This window comes from Pseudomyrmex gracilis, unplaced genomic scaffold, assembly GCF_002006095.1.
Source record: "Pseudomyrmex gracilis isolate BER0280 unplaced genomic scaffold, ASM200609v1 scaffold_257, whole genome shotgun sequence".
Taxonomy (NCBI): domain Eukaryota; kingdom Metazoa; phylum Arthropoda; class Insecta; order Hymenoptera; family Formicidae; genus Pseudomyrmex; species Pseudomyrmex gracilis.
In genome coordinates this window covers 60053-77634 of record NW_018020841.1, presented here as the reverse complement: position 1 = coordinate 77634, position 17582 = coordinate 60053, and the positions used below count along the sequence as shown (strand labels likewise).

Sequence of the window (17582 nt, the reverse complement as noted above, 5' to 3'; positions counted from 1 at the left end):
CAATAATCTCTCGAACCGTTTTTGTTTAATTAATAAAGACAAGTGCCATTAATACGAAAAAGCACTCTTACGCGTTCGTTTAATTAAAACTTGCGCAATATTGCAAGGAGATTCTAAAGCGTATTTCTGAAGCATATCAGTTTCACTCAAGCCTAGAGTTCGGCTAAAGAAAAAAAAATACAAATGGACAGTGAAAACATTCATAAAATTAAAAAAAAAAGATAAAACTGCGCATTTGAAACTCGCGCAATTTTTTCCCCGAGAAAAACTTCAACTTCTAATTGTAAAAAATTACACAAACGACACAAACAAATAAGTCGCACTGTGGGAATAAACGTATATATATATGTATGCACCAGGTTTGTCGAGTAAAAAAATCCCATGAAAAACGCGCGACGAGAAAGAGAAAAATATTGAGAAATTAAATCAAGCGTTCGCGCTTTCCGTGTTCTTCAAAAAAACAAAAAAAAAGAAAAAAAAACACGTCCAATGTTTCGAGATCTCGCACTCTCGGTTTTACAGTCAATCGGATCGAAACCCTTTGAGAGAAGCAAGCGCGATCCTGGCACGCGCCTCGAGCTTCCGGCGCATTTCGAAAACGATAAACGAAACGTGTCACACACGTGGCACAAAAAGCCGATATACTTTCCGCTCGGCAACACCGGGAATGTGCGTCGCTGTTGCGACGACAAGTGGAATCGTACTGGCCCCGATGCGTGCCATCGTTTAATCGACAGCGACTTGTCCGTACGACAACGTAGGAAACGACGCTCGTAGATAGGTAGGGGAGAAAGAGAACGACCGAGCGAGCGATTCATCGATTCCTCATCGAATTCCCGGTGTTGCCGGAGCAGTGATTCGCGAAAGCTTATCTCAGCAAATTACAACACGTCTATGAACCCGAAATTTCTCGACCAAATCTTCGACAGAGAATATGTATTTTGTTTCGGGATGATTAATATGTGCCACGTGTTCGCGCAGATAATTTGTTAACTCGCTGAAATTCCGTAAAATCTTCCACAAAGATTTTGCATAATTTATCACTTTTAAAAAACACACAAAAAAAACTCGTGTAAAAAGAACGACCGTTTCGAAATGATGGAATATCTCTCGGTAATCTTCGTACCTAAACGCTTAAACGCGCTCTTAAAAACGTTACTATAAGTGAAATTTATACGGTCCGAATTGCCGCACGCTCGAAATGTTTTCGCCACGCTTTTAAATCGAGATTATTCGAAACTCGAGTATATTTTTCTTTCTTTTTTTTTTCTGGAAGATTAAGTGCACTGATTTGCAAAATTGATCTTACTGCGGCGGGACGGGATATCTGACGTTTTGACGTCCGACGGCATAAGAACCGATAAGCGGGGGAATTTACCGCTCCGCGCCATGTCGTTCTAATTTTACAGATGTTACTAACGTGGGCAGCGCCGCACGAGCGCAATCTCGACCGCAACGTGATAAGCGGACATAATGGAATTTGCATCTGTAAATGGCCGGGGCTAATATATGAGATTTTGCGGCCGGCTAGAATGAGAATTTGCGCGATTAGCGTGTCATACATTTCCATGCCGCCGCTCGGTTCTAAAATTCCGCGCCGGTTGATAATAATCGCGTATCAAACAAATTTCGCGTAATCCCTCCCTTCTCCCTGCCTCTCGGAACAGACGCCCTCACAAAAGCTTGCCAATCGCAAGCTCTCTATCTCTCTGTCGCGAAATACAACTCTCTTCCGCGTTTCACAAATTTTACAGAATTGATCTCGCAAATTAAATCGAGATAATTCTTGCGCGATCGCCGCTCTTGTATCTTTCTCTCGGTCTGATAATTAAAGCAAATAATATTTGCGAAACTCGATTATACAAAAAGCTCGCTTTGTGTGTTGTTCGACAAGAAACAAAAACGTGTTTCACTCTCGATCGCATAAACCAATTTAACAACAAAATATCACATGGAGGTTTTAGTTTAAATCTCACGCACACAACAAACGAGATAAAAAAAAAAAAAAAACAAAAAAACAAAATGTATAATATTTTTGTTTATCGCAACTTCGCGGTGTGTTTGGGATAACCGAGTTATATATTTCGAATAACAAACCGCGAGAATTCTCCCCACGCAGATGGGAAAATCGCGGAAGCGCGATAATCGACAGATAATGAAATTGAAGGTCCACATTGCAACGTGAGATTGCAAATATTTTGCGTCGGATTAAATATATACATACATATAGAAGACGAAATGAGAAAGACAGAGATGTATTTACCTTTAATTTGCGCCTTGCGTTGAATTTCTTCAAGCAATCCACGGTCTCTTGTCTGTGGACCACAGACGCGACACGCTCACGTTGCTGAAACACAAAAAGCAAACACCTACATTAGACGTCGTCCTGCTCTCGAAGGAAGTAATTAGATTAAATTGTCTGAAATTAGGTCTCGCGCGCGCCACGCTTTGCACCAAGAATGCAATTTTATTTCGAGCGAAGAAACGATCGGTTCGCGTGTGCTCGAGAGAAAGGGCAGACTCGAAGAATTTTAGATAAAATCAAATCCAGATATTGCGTTATTCGGACTGACAGCTACGAGCGCGCGCGCGCGCGTTTATTCTTGTACAACGTTTATTGTGCAAACATCGCGAAAATTAAACTTAAACTTAAAAATATTCAATTTTATTTTTAATAATAATGATAACAAAAATGAGTTGCTCGTGACTATATTGCGTTATATATTTCCGAGTCGAGTCACATTTGTGTGTATTTAATTTAACATTTTATCCGATTTTAGCAACTATAACATTTTAATGTATCAAATTACGAATATATGTCATCGTGTTTTACGTAACACTCTGCGCTACATAAATATACATATATATATATATAATGTTGTATATATTACACGAGAAATACGATCCCGACGCGTACGTATTAGCGATGTTTTCTACAACGCGAGAATTAAATCAGAGTTTCGTCGCGATCGCGGTGTACTACTGTACTACTGTACTACTGTACGATTCTTTATAGTTGCGCGCGCGCGCGAACTAACGCGTCATATATCGCAGGTAAAACAACAAAAACTTACGCAGATCCATGGATGCTTCAGTGCCTCGCTGGCGGTGATCCTCTTTCCCGGATTCACCGTCAGCATCTGATTGATGAGATTCTTCGCTTCCGGCGTGACGGTGTCCCATTCTGGACTTGGATACTGCGCGGAACATAAAGCACAAAAAAACAACGTTAATTCTTCACGTGAGGCCGCGACACAATTGATGTCACACAATTCGTAAATGCGAATATACCAAAAAAACCGATATAATAAAATTTAAATTGCAAAATCTTTTTTTGCCCTTCCACGTGTTTATTCTTCTATTTTGTTAAGGAAAAAAGTTCTCTTTAATCTAAATGTTTTCTCGCGTGCTTTTTCAAATAATTTCAAGATAGTGAAAAACCAGTAAACTGTCGCAATACGCACGTCGTACGATCCGGCCTTGATCTGCGCGTAGAGTCGGTGCTGATCCTCGTCCCAGAACGGCGGGTAGCCGACGAGGAGGATGTACAGGATGACACCGCACGCCCATATATCGACTGGTTTCCCGTACGGCTCCTTCTTCAGCACCTCTGGACTGAGGTAGCCGGGCGTTCCAGCGAAACCTTTTTACCGATCGCTCAAGTTCATTACTTCACGCGAAAAACACACGCGTCGTATCGAATCTCTGCGCACAGAGAAACTGCGGACGCGCAGTTTGTTTATTTGTGTTTTTTTTTTTTTTTTTTAGAAGAGAAATTTCTATTGTAATTTCTTTTGTTCTATTTTCAAAAATAACTGCATTGCGTTTATTTCTATTCGATAAGCGCGTAGGTGTGTTCGAAGTTTGTTCTCCGCCGCGTTTTGCAATTTGCGACATTGCAATTTGACGTAATCTGCAACGCGCACGAATTATGAATTTTCACACGCGGTCGGTTCACATCTGATGCGCGGCCGATGATAAATATTTACCGTTGCAATTCGCGAGAAATGTATCCCACGATTCCCAAAGGAGAGACGAATTGAAAAATTGCGCAACGAGGCCGACGCAAGTGGAAGTACGCCGTAAAATATTCGCAATTAGCGCGGCGATCCGGTGCGCCAAGATACATATTTTTTTTTTTTTTTCAATGTTTCTCCCGACAATTTTATACTCTATCGGACACGTGTAATTAATTATCGATAGACACCGTGTTATGTAATCGCGATTGCAATCGAAACGCGCTGCCTGCTTGGGTGCAGCAGAAGCTGCACGGCTGCGCAATTAAAACGCCAACTATGGTTGCCCACGGAAATATTGCGCCAGAGCGACTACGCTGGATTCCCTCCCCCCTCTCCGCTACGTCGTAGTTGTATATGTTTTACACTAACACATCCGCTTTGCCAAAATATTTTCACGAGCGCGGTCCAACTACCAACCGCTTGAAAGAACTACACGCAGTTATAGAAACACACACAAGAACGTACAAAGCAACGCTTGAGCGTTTATTTTTCGCAAATTTCCCGATGTTTCTTTCTCTCTCGTTCTTTGTTTTGCGCAAAAAAATTACAAAATGTACATAAATAAAAACCTATAGATAAGAGCAATCACAATTACAAGAAAAACAACGCTTTGAAGAACTAAACGCCGGCGCGTATATATTTACGTTTGTTAATTCAATAAAGAATTGTGTTCCAGAATTTTCATACGTTCGTCGCGTCTATTTTTCATATTATTTTGATCATTTTGTTATAGTTACGCGCGCGCAAGATAACGAGCGCACATAAAGAGAGAGAGAGAGAGAGAGAGAGAGAGAGAGAGAGAAAAATATTGGGAATTTTAGAAAAAAATGCGCTCTTGCTTTTGGATTTTAATATAAATTGTTTAACTTTTATGCGCGCAATCACACAGTCGCGGCGCGCTTTGCGAATACGTTAAACAAAAAACTGAAAGATATTTCGATACCTTTTTTTTCGTGCATTACGAAAATGACGTAATAATTAAAAAAAAACAGTGAAATAAATGTTGATTTGTCCAATAATATACAACGCGCACGTTTCGAGTTAAAGTACCCTTTTTTCACCCTCTTGCGGCTTAATAAATTTAATTACCGAGGCAATTTTGCGCGTAAAAAAAAAAATATTAATTTCTTTTTCGGCGTAAATTTTTTTCTCCTGACGGATTTGGTACACGCACATTTACTTACGGCGCAAAGGCACAGAGAGAGAAAGAGAGAGAACAAAAAATCGATCGTCGAGATAAAAGTGAGAGGCCAACGAGCCCGTTGCCGGGATACCCAATCGCGTATCAGAACGCGAATAGAAGTGTGTGTGTTTAAAAAAAAAAGTAAAAACGAAAACCTTTGATCTTAATTTAAACGAGAATCTTTTTTTAAGATTCTCGTTCGAAAATTCGAGAGATAAAGTGAAGACAAAACAACAAACGCAACAATTGGATGGAATTGCGAGAGAACGCAATAAAAATTTATAAATCTTGTCTCTCTTTTATATTTGAAATATTTTATAACAAGGTTAAAAATATATTTGACTTTTCAACAAAATTTTTGAAAGAAAAGATTGCTCCGAAACACACACACACACACACACATACGAAAAGAGAATCGGAAATCACGATTGGAAGGGAGGAGTTGGTTTGTGAAACTCTCCCGTACGCATGGGAGAAAAAGTGCGGAAAAGTTGGTCGCGCGCGCTATCGGAAAACTTTCGCCGCGTGCGCACTTTTGCATAAACGGGACCAAAAACGAGCAATCGGCCTCTGCCAGGCACTTATTTCAATGAGTTCACCTGCATTCAAATACGCGTCGTACACAGAAAGAGTCCCGCGTCTGAGAGAAAGAGAGAGAGAGAGAGAAAGAGAAATATATGCAAAAAAGATATATGCAAATCAAACGGGCAGAGCGCGAAATAAACGAAAAATTCACAGAGGCTCTCGAAATGATACGAACGCGATGGAGCAGGTCGCGATTTAAAAAATGGAAACGCACTGAGTGTCTCTAAAACGCGCACCATTTAAATGATAAAGTTTTCGGACGTGTGAACGTTTACACGAAGAGAATAAAAATATGACAAAACTCGATTTTTTTTATCTCGAAATTAAAGCAAAAAACCTTTTTTCTTCGAAAAGAAAGACGTCGTTGTAGAGATAACGAAAGGTTCGCAACGGTCTCTCGATTTTCCTGCGCTTATTGATGTATTGCTGCATTATGCAAATGCCGTACTTTGCAGTAAGAAAATGACACGTTACGCGATACGAAGAAAAGATACACATTGTAGCAAGTTATGACTATACATACCGAGAGAGAGAGAGAGAGACGAGACTACTCTGTAGCAAAACTACGGTTGGCTTGTAAATTACCAGTGTCGAGTGTATCAAGTTCGCAACTTGAACCCCCGGCGACAGTTTGCGGATCCCATTACTTTCGCTGATATTCAGGAAATGTTGTCAATCTCTCTCTCTCTCTCTCTCTTTCTCTGTCCAACTTAAATCGCTGAACGTCGCGACGTTCGTGTTTATACACGATTGATATTCTTGTCGTTTAACTGTCCCTGTTGTAAATATAAGTAATACGAACTCGTCGTTTGTGAGACGCGAAAAAATTTCTACAACGCGTCGAATAAAAGCGCCGCTGTTTTTTTCTTCACTCGACGACGTGGGAAATTTTCGGATACAAAAAACGAAACCGATTTCGAAATAATGTTTTTCTTTCTTTTTTTTTCGCGTTCTCTGACGGATCCGAACGATCCAATTCGAGAGCGACGGATTTGCACGACTATTCACCGCGCGACAACCCGTAATCACTCGTAATGAGGATCCCTCAACGAGTCGCGATGAAAGACGATCGAGAACCTCGTGTCGCCAAGTGGGGTTTAAATATCGCGCACATCAAAGCGCGCCGCGCTCGTCCTTTAGACGCGCAATCGCTCTGGCGCGCGAAATTATTGCCAATAAAAAAAGATTTTTGATTAATTAAATGGAGAGAAGAGAAAACCAATCAAAAGCCAACTTACCATACCATGCCTGTGCTTCACCCTGTACTTCGATCGCCAGGCCGAAATCAGCTAGTTTCACAGCCGCCCCTTTCGCTTTGCTCGCGAGGAGTAAATTTTCCGGCTGGAACAGAAAATTTTCGTCGCACCGGACGCACTTGTCAAACGAACGCGCGTAGCTTTTTCCCAGACATCGATTCGAATTCGACGCGCGCGATCTCGTTGCGAGATCGAACTTCTCTCTTGTCGAAAATGCGATGATACTAATTTAGCAAAAGAGATTTGATTGGGAACAGACGAGCGAATAAAAACTGCCGTCTAGCTTCGATTCGCAGATGCGATACACAGTGTGGGAAAAAAGTCCGAAACATTGCCCGCTAGAAAATGTTCAGTATTCGCGCAAATTCGCAAATTGGCACATGATTGTGCGCACTTCCGTGTTACTTATCGCGTTTATTCCTCGCGCAAATGTACATATTTTCAATTTAAAAAATGTGCGTTGTTTTTGTGACGCGGATTTTTCAAATCGTCTTTTATCGCGGTTATTATCGCGGAAACGTGGATTTCCCAAGTTGGTGCGTATCTGTGAAAAATAGACGAAACGTCGTCGTCGCGCGGACCGAAGTGAATCGCGGACGAAACTACAGACCGACGGAGGACACGATCGCTTTATTTCAACATCGGTTATTCTGCAAACGCCGGCGTCATCTTCCCGCTCGACAAGCGCTCTTTTTCCTTCTTTTTCTTTCTATTTCATTCATGTACACACACACACACACACATTCTTTCTCCCACGTACTTTCAGATCCCGATGCACAACTCCGTTATGGTGGCAGTGGTGTACGCTTTCCAGGATTTGCTGAATACAGTGCGAGGCGTCGGCCTCGCTGTAGAATTCCCGGGCGACGATGTCCTCAAACAGTTCTCCGCCGGTGACTCTGTAAGCGTTTTACGTTTCAATTCCATTTCGCGAGCGCGCGCACGGAATCGAATGTAAAAGGAATATTGCGCAAGAGCAGAGAGAAGGAGAAAGAGAGAATATTTAACTCACCGGAAATAAAAGTAGCATGAATTTTTTCATAAGCGACGCTACACGTTCTCGACAAAATGCCGCCGTGTCCGAATAATAAAAAGAGATTCGAAACGATCTTTGCTTTACGTCACGAACGTGTAAACAAAATTTAAAGTCGTTGATCGAAAGAGACGAAGATAATTATTGCGCCAATTACGAGGCGGACTGCGCGCGCAATTCGAAGAGCGAACGAAAGAAAAAAGAGCACGAGAAACACACACAGGCTAATCGAGTCACAAAACAAAAAATCCGAGGAGACGGTCGAGAATTAAATCCCTCGTATGTAACCGGCGCGAATTAATCGGCGGCAGATCGTAGCGAATTCGTGTCGTAGACCGACGCGAGTCCCACGCGTGGCGGGAAAGAGACAAAGATCTTCGTAGCGCACGGCTAATCAACGAGTACATACAATCACGCGTAACGGGGAAATTAAATTAGATACTTTCTCGACGCGTTGCTCCGATGACGTTTCGAAGACCGGAGCAGCAGATCGGTATCGGCGCTTGACGCAATTAGAGCTCGCGAGATGAAACGCGATGACTCGACGGAATCTCGCGCCTTTTCATCGATCGTATCGGTCGGCAAAACCGACACAAACGTTTTTATAATAGGATTGAGAGATGAATTGTAGAGATTATTATATATGCGATCCGATCCGAGAGATGATAAAACAGAAAAACAAATTGTATTGAGGGAGCGTGCGTGTACGTAAGATTAAATTATGTCCGACGGGATTTTCTCATACTTACAGATCAAAGACGAGATAATGGAAATTCTCTTCTTGTATACTGTCGTGCAATCTCACTGAAACAGAAAGGATGACGAGACGAGTGAGGCTACTTGTTACGACGGCCTTGCACTTTAAATGGTTCCTATATTTAGATAGCACATGTGTATATATATATATGTATACACACACACACACACACATACACACACACATATCTCTCTCTCTCTCTCTTTGAAAGGACCTTGACAGGAACGGGAGCGCGATATCGCCGTATACGTGTCATTAAAAGCACTCCTCCTTTCGGAGCCGCATCTGGGCTTTCCGTATATTAGCCTTTCCGTTCGTTGTTATTACGCCGTTTGTTATCTCTCCGGCTGTAAAATCGGGTCATTAAGATAAAACATATACCCACAACTCTTGTATATGTATTTCATACAATTTTATTTTATCGCCTCCGGCTCTCATATTTACCGTCGCGCACGCGCGCGCGAAAAACGAGAAATGTCGACGAGAAAACTTTTCGAAACGATCGTAAGAACGAGGAGATTCGCTGTGCGATCGGAATCGCGCGCGACCTCGTAAAGCCTTTTCCTGTCTAAATTCCAGCGGCTGCGAGAGCTTAACGACAAGCCATTCTCGGCGGTTACTGCCGAGAAAACGCGGCGATATTACATACGGAACGGAAGGTAAAAGATCTCTCTCTTTCTCGTTCGTACATCGGCGAAGATGGTGTCGTTCGAACGTGCCACTCGCGAGCGACCCAGCGCGAGCACGCCGATCTTTATTGCCATCCGAGACGATTGCTTCGCTCGTTCGTCGCTGCGTCGAATTTCTGCGACGCCTTTTTTCTCTCTCTCTTTCTCTCAGAGAGAACGAATTGTCGCCAATTAGCTCGCCAAGTGGCCGCGCGACATCCAGCTAATGATCGCGCTCGATTTATCGCGCCACGCGTGAGACCGAACGTGGAAGAGAAAGAGAGAGAGAGAAAATATGGGCGAGAACAAGCGCGTGCGTCGTGAGTGAAGTGCGTTTAAATCGTGGAATAATAAAATTACGCGCGCAACAAGACGGAAAATAAAATAAACCTGTCTGTAATTCGAGAGAGAAGTGTCAGTTACATCTTTGACGTAATATTTGCATCAACATCGCGAATCCACGTGTACATTAGAACACATTTTTTGTCATTTTGTTGTTGACCGTCAAACGCGCGCGACAACTAAATAGATCAGTATGAAAAACAAAAACAGAAGAAAAATGAATTCCGACGTTCATTAAGGTCAACGGGGAACCGATCGAGAGTCGATCAAACTGCGAATCGAGTTTAATCAGAGTCAAGTGAAGACACGCTCTGACTGGCTTTTTAACGCGCGCAAAAAGAAACCGAATCCGACGACGAGCGTCGTCACACGCTCTCGTTTGCATTCGCGAGAGAGCAAGAATCGATTCCCGCTCGACGGAGAAAGAGAGAAAGAGAGCTAGGAAAAGAAGCCCTTCGCGAAGCTTAAGCTCCTTCTGCATTTCACGAAGCGCGCTTCGCGTTCGGAGTCCAAATGTCAAGATTACTCAAGCTTCTTAATGAACGTGAGAGTTTTCTTCGTCACGAAAGTTGCCGCGGAGTAGTTTTAGGCAAACGCTTCTCCAACTTCTTCTCCTTCTCGGAATTTGAATCCTCTTCCGCGAAAGGAGAACTCGCTAAGATACGTCGACGAATAATCAAGTCCGCGAATTATTGTTTCAGCTTGCGAGCGTTTCGGTCTGGGAAAGTGACAGAAATAATACTCGCTATCTTATTCATACAACATACATGTGCGGCGACTCGGAAGCAGACCGTGTGTCTTTGCCGCGGCGACTTAATTCCTCAACGTTGTTCCACGTTCTTTAAGGAAAATTTGCTCATGTCCGCCTTTACTTCTGTTGCGAGAGAGAGAGAGAGATCGATCAACGAACTGGGTTGCGCCATAATGAGATCGGAACTTTTCTCTGACAGACGTATAGCGGAGCGACAACTCGCTCGCTCGCTCGCGTTTCATCGACGCGACAATGAGATCTCGCCAATCAAGCGAAAACACGGTATTTCCGATACACACACCGGCTGTCACATCCCCGCGTCGGCCAAAGAAAATTTAACGACGCGCCCACATCGAGATGGTAGCTCCATTCAGCCTCCCCTTCCCCCATATCGATAGAAAATATCATCAGTTGTCCTTTCGCAGACCGACACCGCGAGATTCCTCGGGATCTTCGTTTACGTCGCGTCGACGAATGGAGTCGTCGAACGGATTGTAAATAAATATTTTCGCTCGATTGCAAAAAGAAAACGACGAGAGAACGCGTTGAAAAAAAAAGAAACAAACAGAAAAAAGGTGCGATTAAATGTACAAGTGGTTCCGGCGTATTTTAATTCCCAAAGCCTCGTCGCGCGATGAGCCACGGCTCACTTACGTCGCGCAACTTTCATCTACGGAAGGATCAAAAAGCTATGTATAGAAGACTGGGCTCATCTTCTCTTCCCTTTGATATCCACGCCCGATCCAATAAGATCCAAACGGATGAGTTCGAGATAGAAAATCGGGGAGGGGAGGAAGAGGAGATGAGAATGAGCATTATCAGAATACGTATCGGCGAGATGAGAAGGTTGCGATAAAGGTTCTCCCTTCGTCGTCGAAATGGAGACGGGAAAGGAAAGATGAAAAATTGCGAGCAAAACGGCTATCACACGCAATAAGCCGCTTTGATTGAATGATAATACATTCTTTTCTCTCGCGCGCGAAATACATATCGCAACTTCTTTCACAACCTCCATTGACGTAAACACGCGTTTTTTTTCCGCAATGAACGCGCTCGCTCGCGATCGCGCATGATGCGATCTGAGTCGCACTCTCTTCAATCGTTTAAAAAAAATAAATAAATAAATAAAGTCTCGCACGACGGAAATCGAGAAATGTGTCGCGCATATATCAAAGTTCATCGCGCGCGCGCGAACGCATATTTCCGTTCTCTCTCTCTCCCTTGGAGAGCGACCTTTTCAAATGATCTCCCAAGGTGTGCGCGAGAAAAGCGAGAGAACCGGAATCCATCTCCTTGCTCTCTCTCTTTCTCTCTCTCTCTCTCTCTCTCACTCTCACTCGCTCTCTCTCGTTCGATCCAATAGAATGTGATCACAAAAAACGAGCTCGGATACTATACTAAGGCGTGGTATATTATTGACGAGAATTTTCATCGCGACGAGGCGAAAAGGGAAAAATATCTCGAGCGCGCGAAGAAAGAAAAAAATTTCGGAGATAAACTTCGAGAACTTGGATGATGAAAATAAATTTTCTCTTTCTCCGTCGGTCAATTCGCGAGAAGCGACGCGAAACGTCGCGTAAACACGCGCAAATGGGCGTTTTTTTTACGCTGATGCAGACGATAACGGAAAAAATCGACGGACCGAATAGTAGCTGACAAAAGAGAGAGAGAGAGAGAGAGAAAGAGAGAGAGAAAGAGAGAGAGAGAGAGAAAGGTAACTAAATACACAAGTATCGATCCTTGAAGCCACACCTCGACGTAGTTGTGCGCAACGCTACGCTCTCGCGATTACACGATGTGTACGAGAAAATTATTTACTCGAAATTACGATTCAAATATTCTCTCGCAACAATCCCGTTTGATAAAAACTCCGAGAAAAGATAAATTATTATTTTTTTAAAGTAAACATAAAACGCAGATTCGAAAGTTTTTAAACGCTTTTGCGTCCGCGATTTATTTTTCACTTTTGGATCTTACATCCGCACGTGTGTGTGTGTGTGTGTGTGTGTGTGTGTGAGCACACAAGAAAACGCGTGATTGTTCCCGTATGGGGAAAGGCCATTGTGCAAGCAACTATCGGAAGACGTTTCGCGGACGCTTTCTACTAGGTCGTTAAAGACGGTAAGACGATTACCGGGCCGTCTTCGGCGCACGGAAACCTCGTTATCGAGCAGGCCTTGCTATTATCCTTGACGATAGTTCATCAAGCACTTCCCCTTTCCCTCTCCAAGCTCGGCGCGGAAATGAACCTTGATGCGAACTGTCGAAAAACCTGCGAATTTAGCCTGCGCGTCTCTCTGCGCGTATAGTTTAGTAGTGTGAAAAAACAATCACTGTTGATAATCCGTCTAATTTCTTCAAAGAGCGGACATCTGACACTAGCGAAATAATTTCTGGCACATGCAAGGTGTGATCCCAAAATAAATACCATTGTTGTATTACACGCTGAAATAAAGTGTCGTGATTGTTTTTTATCCAATGTCTAGATTTTGTCGCCGATTTGAAACAAACGTATGAGTTACAAACGATATGTCACATATAATAAATCCTTGTTTGCAAAAACAATACGCGATTGTTTCCGTGTTGCAAAATCGTACGAACCCCTCCGGATGTCCTACTCCCGGATTGTATAAATGTGCGAGCGAAAACAAACTCGCTTGTCCGCCAGGCAATGGCCAAGAAAGAGAGAAACAAAAGCAACAACTTTTTCTATTACTAGCACAACACAGGCGCGCGTTACGCGCAGCTATTATTGTTTTTATTTTAACGTGTAGTGTCAGTGAACACAACATGTCACCGCGATGACAGCTAGTATATAACGTCTTACAAACAATATAATACACATTAGACAGATGTCAAAAATAACGAATAAAAATCGAAATAAAAAAACAGTAAAAAAGAGGAGTGAAAAAACAACACATGACTAAAGTCACGTGTTGTCTTTCCACTTCTTTCTGTCACGTGACTTTACTTTAGTCACGTTTTTAATGACACGTAACTAAAGTACAGTCATGTGACTTTACTCGCGTGTTAATTTTCCTCTCCTCATTGTCACGTGACTTTTTATTTTAGTTGCGTTTTTAAAGACGCGCAACAAAGTCGCGCTCGAACGGCGCGAGACAGTACCGTGCCTCTTGATTCGTACGACATAAATCGAGAAACGTCCAATCAGCGTCGAGATAAAAGCGGCAACAATCAAGATCGACAGAAGAATCGATTGTGATTACTTACACACGCTTTTTCTGGTAGGATGAATAATCATTTTTGCGGTATCACGACGCCATGTTTCTCTTTTGTGACACGCGCGCGCACGATCGTATCCATCACGCGTGTCGCACGAAAGTGCCAAGGAAAGAAGAGATACGTCGCGGTATAAAAAAAAAACACGAGTCGTCGTTAGGGAACGGAAAAAAATGGGGTGAAGGAAACGATTCCCGACTGACAAGAATCGATAGGTATCACTTGTTGACTCGGGCGAATTTCCCGGTCGGCACGCCATTACGCGAAAAGCCACGCCGATTCATCGACATCGTCGACCGGAGTTTCGAATGCGAGAGAATATAGAGACGCAAGGGGATGAACAAAGAAAAAGAAACGCGCGCGATCATCGCTTTCTTCCCCTTCGGCTCTTATGAATTATGGAATCGCGAGCTGCTGTAACCGCGACGCCGACAAAGCTAATGCGATTCTCGATCGGTTTCAATCTGTTCGGCAAAACGAGAACAAAACGTTAAAAAAAAAACTGGACGGCGGCAGAGAATTTCGCGATACATTCAAGTGTGTCGAAGAAAATCGGAAAATCACAAATTTCGATCGCGCGTGAAAATTGAAAATGCCAGCACTTTGATAATTTCGATGACTGTTTTTTTTATAGCTTTGAGATGTGTCGTCAGAGCTAAGTTCCAGTTAAGAAGAAAAAAAAGAAAAAAACTATCTGCAAGTACGGACAACAGAGCGAAATTTATTTTTACGTAAGTTCCCATGAAACTCCGCTCGTCGATGCGCCACGCAGGAGCTCGCCGGTAATATAACCGTCAGTGATAAAAGTCCACGAATAGACCGCCCGCAGCTGCGCCGGAGCGTGACTTTCACCACTGACTGCACCCGTGGAGAAAGATAAACGATTATCTTCGCTCGCGAAAGCGCGTATTGTCGATAAACAACGTCAACAGTTCCGACTGCGGTCGCTCGATGTTACAGACCCCTGCGTGTGTTCCCTCGGCGATCAATGAAATTCGTTTAGGACCGAACAAAGGAGCGGAGTCGCTCGACCGTTCCGATTCTCTCTTCGCGGCGGAGCGTGCGGAAAAACACGCGAGCCACGGCAGTTACTCGTGCGTTATTCGTTCAATTAACAACAGGAGCATCAAACTTTGCCGCGCCGTCGAGCGCGAAACCGCGCAATAAAAGAAACTGAAAGAAAATAAACTGTAAACCCCCCCCCTTCCGTATACGTGCCGTTTCCGCAACGATATTGTCGAGTTTCACGAAGAATTTCATAGCACAATTTATTGTGCGCAATAATATCGCGATATAAATCGATGCAATGTACAAAAATTGCCGTACATTTATTGCCGCGAAAATTAGACAATTTGTTTTTTTCAAATTGTCTACAGAGCAAAAGACCAAAGAGATCGTTCCATTCAAAACCAAAATCTTTTATTAACTCTTGAGAGATTTTTTGAAATATCTTAGTCTTTGAGTCGTCGCATTTCACCTTTTTGTTGAACAATATTGTTGTTACATCAGTCTACGTTGTGTATTTGGAATATAAAAACGCACTTGATAACTTTATTTTTCATTACAAAATTACTATTACACTTCAGAAAAGTTGTTTGAGAACAATAGGATTTTCAGAAACTAAATTTTTTGCTTGTATTATTATACAATATAAAAATTTCGCTCATAAATTTAAAAAGTGAGGAAAATATTGACTGAAATATTTTTTTTCTAAATGAATTTTTAATTTGCGGATTACGGTGACACGCAGCGACCGCTCTAGAGTTGAGACCGCGCAGAATCGTCTGTTTCTAACTTCCCTCGAAACTCGGAAAATACAGTTTGTCTCGCAAACGAAGACACATCGTTTTATTCAAACTAAAATCTTTGGACCGGTAAACGAGCAGATTCTTCTGCGGGACACGACGTGTCTCTCGACTCAGTCGAAGAGACCGAGACACCTGTTGTCGAACAAATCTTGCACGGACGTGTTTTCTCTTCGCTTCGTGTCAGAATTGTTCGACGCAAAATTCGCGCAAAAACGCGCCAAAAATTTCCCTTCGGAATCACGCGCGACCGATTGGCTCGCGTCCAGATTGCACATACGTGCGCGACGTGGTATCGTAACGCGGCCCCGCGCACCGTATGCGGCGAATCGCGCCCGGTTCAAGGTCGCAAACGTGTGCGTCGCATGTACGAGCGATTGCGGTTTACCATCCCCTATACACGCAATCGGAGGCCGTAAGTAATGAGAAATGTTACGCGCGATCGTCCCAGCGGAATTTTCCCCAAATCAGCGGACGACATGCGTCGGAAATGTCGAGACCACGTGTCGAAACCAATTTGTGGAAATTTAAATGTGTTTCGAATATTTGCGTTATCTCGTACACGATGTAATTTGTTTTTTTTTTTTTTTTTTTAATTTTGAAACTTAACCTTTTATAACCCAAAAGTTTTTTGTGAATATAAAAAAAATTTATGCAACAAAACCAGCGTTATAGAAAATTAAATATTTTCCACTTTATATTGTTTGGAAAGTTCGCAGCGACGTGTTTTGCGGTACAAATGTATCGCACGGACGTACTGTACGAACTTTTAATTGGCGGCGAGAATTAAATAACATTATTTTTCGGACGGGAATTGCGGTCTCGTTATTGCATTTTTCAATAGCGCTCTCTTTCTCCAACGGCCGCGGTTCGTTATAGACTTTCGGGCTCAAGCGAGGATTGCCAGAAGAGAATGAAGACGTGCGTCGCGTCCAAGTGGGAAGATTGCGCACTGTAATCGGCGCGCCGACTCGCATTTATATCAATTAGCAGCAACGCGGCGATCATTAGATTAGAAGAGAGAGCTTGTCGTTTCAGCGAACTCGCGCGCGCAGCTGCAGCAATTATCGGGACTTTTCGTCTCGGAATGTAACCATCGGCCGGTTTGACTACGAAGAACTGGTCAACCAACCAGGCTGAACCGGCCGACCGAAATAATTTTCGCCCGAGGCGAAATCGCGTTCTCAATCGCGGATATACGCGCGCGAATCGGTTTGAACAAAAAAAGATTCGACGAAGTACTCGCGGACGAGGTTCCGCAAGGATGAAGTTGCCAACTCTATTCCGGGAGGAGGTTTCCGCGTTAAATAATACAAGCAATTACGACAACGCTAAATTAACCGGCAATTTCCTTCCGCCGCCGGAGGAAACTTTGTCAAAGATCCCGTTTAACGAAGTGTTCAACTGTAACTCAGTTGTGAGAGTAGTTTCTTAAGACGCGCGCGCGCGCGCACGCGCACACACACACATACACACACTAGGCGAATAAATCGCATCGTTGTTCGTTGTGTACGTCCGCGACGATAAATCCCGCGTGTTTTTAACGAGAAATGCGACTTGGCGTATCAAATGGCCGCGCGCTCTATTGTTTCGTTCATTGGGGCGCGATACAGCGCGGCGTTTTCAGAGGCGTCGTCGCGACGGAGTAACGCGCAATTGCCGGCGTCCGACGCGCGTTCGCGAATCAATACGCGCGTTTTCATCGGCGGCCGTAAATTTTCTACGATCATCATCGTTCCGCGTACGATATCCGCCGCGAATGCAAATTGCCCGCTTACACGCGAGCCCGAGGCGAATAAGCGCAATTGCGGAAGTGGTCGTATAATAGAAAACTGGCAGTAAACTCTCTCCCGAAGCGCGAACGACGCAGAGAGTGCGGTTCTCTCCCGCGGGAACGATCGTCATCGTTGTCGTCGTTTGGGTTGTTGCTTCGACCGGCGGCG

General features: G+C 43.5%; 1 protein-coding gene across 18 annotated transcripts in view; it reads right to left on the bottom strand.

The window, feature by feature from the left end:
- The window catches only part of LOC109859326 (calcium/calmodulin-dependent protein kinase type II alpha chain), a 109367-nt gene that overhangs the window by 48525 nt on the left and 43260 nt on the right, over positions 1–17582 (bottom strand). For all 18 annotated transcript variants that reach the window (XM_020437459.1, XM_020437460.1, XM_020437462.1 and 15 more), the window contains exons 4-9: positions 8826–8880; positions 7804–7942; positions 7026–7128; positions 3465–3643; positions 3075–3197; positions 2264–2347 (exon numbers count right to left, since the gene is read on the bottom strand). In XM_020437459.1, the coding sequence (XP_020293048.1) occupies positions 2264–2347; positions 3075–3197; positions 3465–3643; positions 7026–7128; positions 7804–7942; positions 8826–8880 (683 nt within the window). The remainder of the gene's footprint in view (positions 1–2263; positions 2348–3074; positions 3198–3464; positions 3644–7025; positions 7129–7803; positions 7943–8825; positions 8881–17582) is intronic.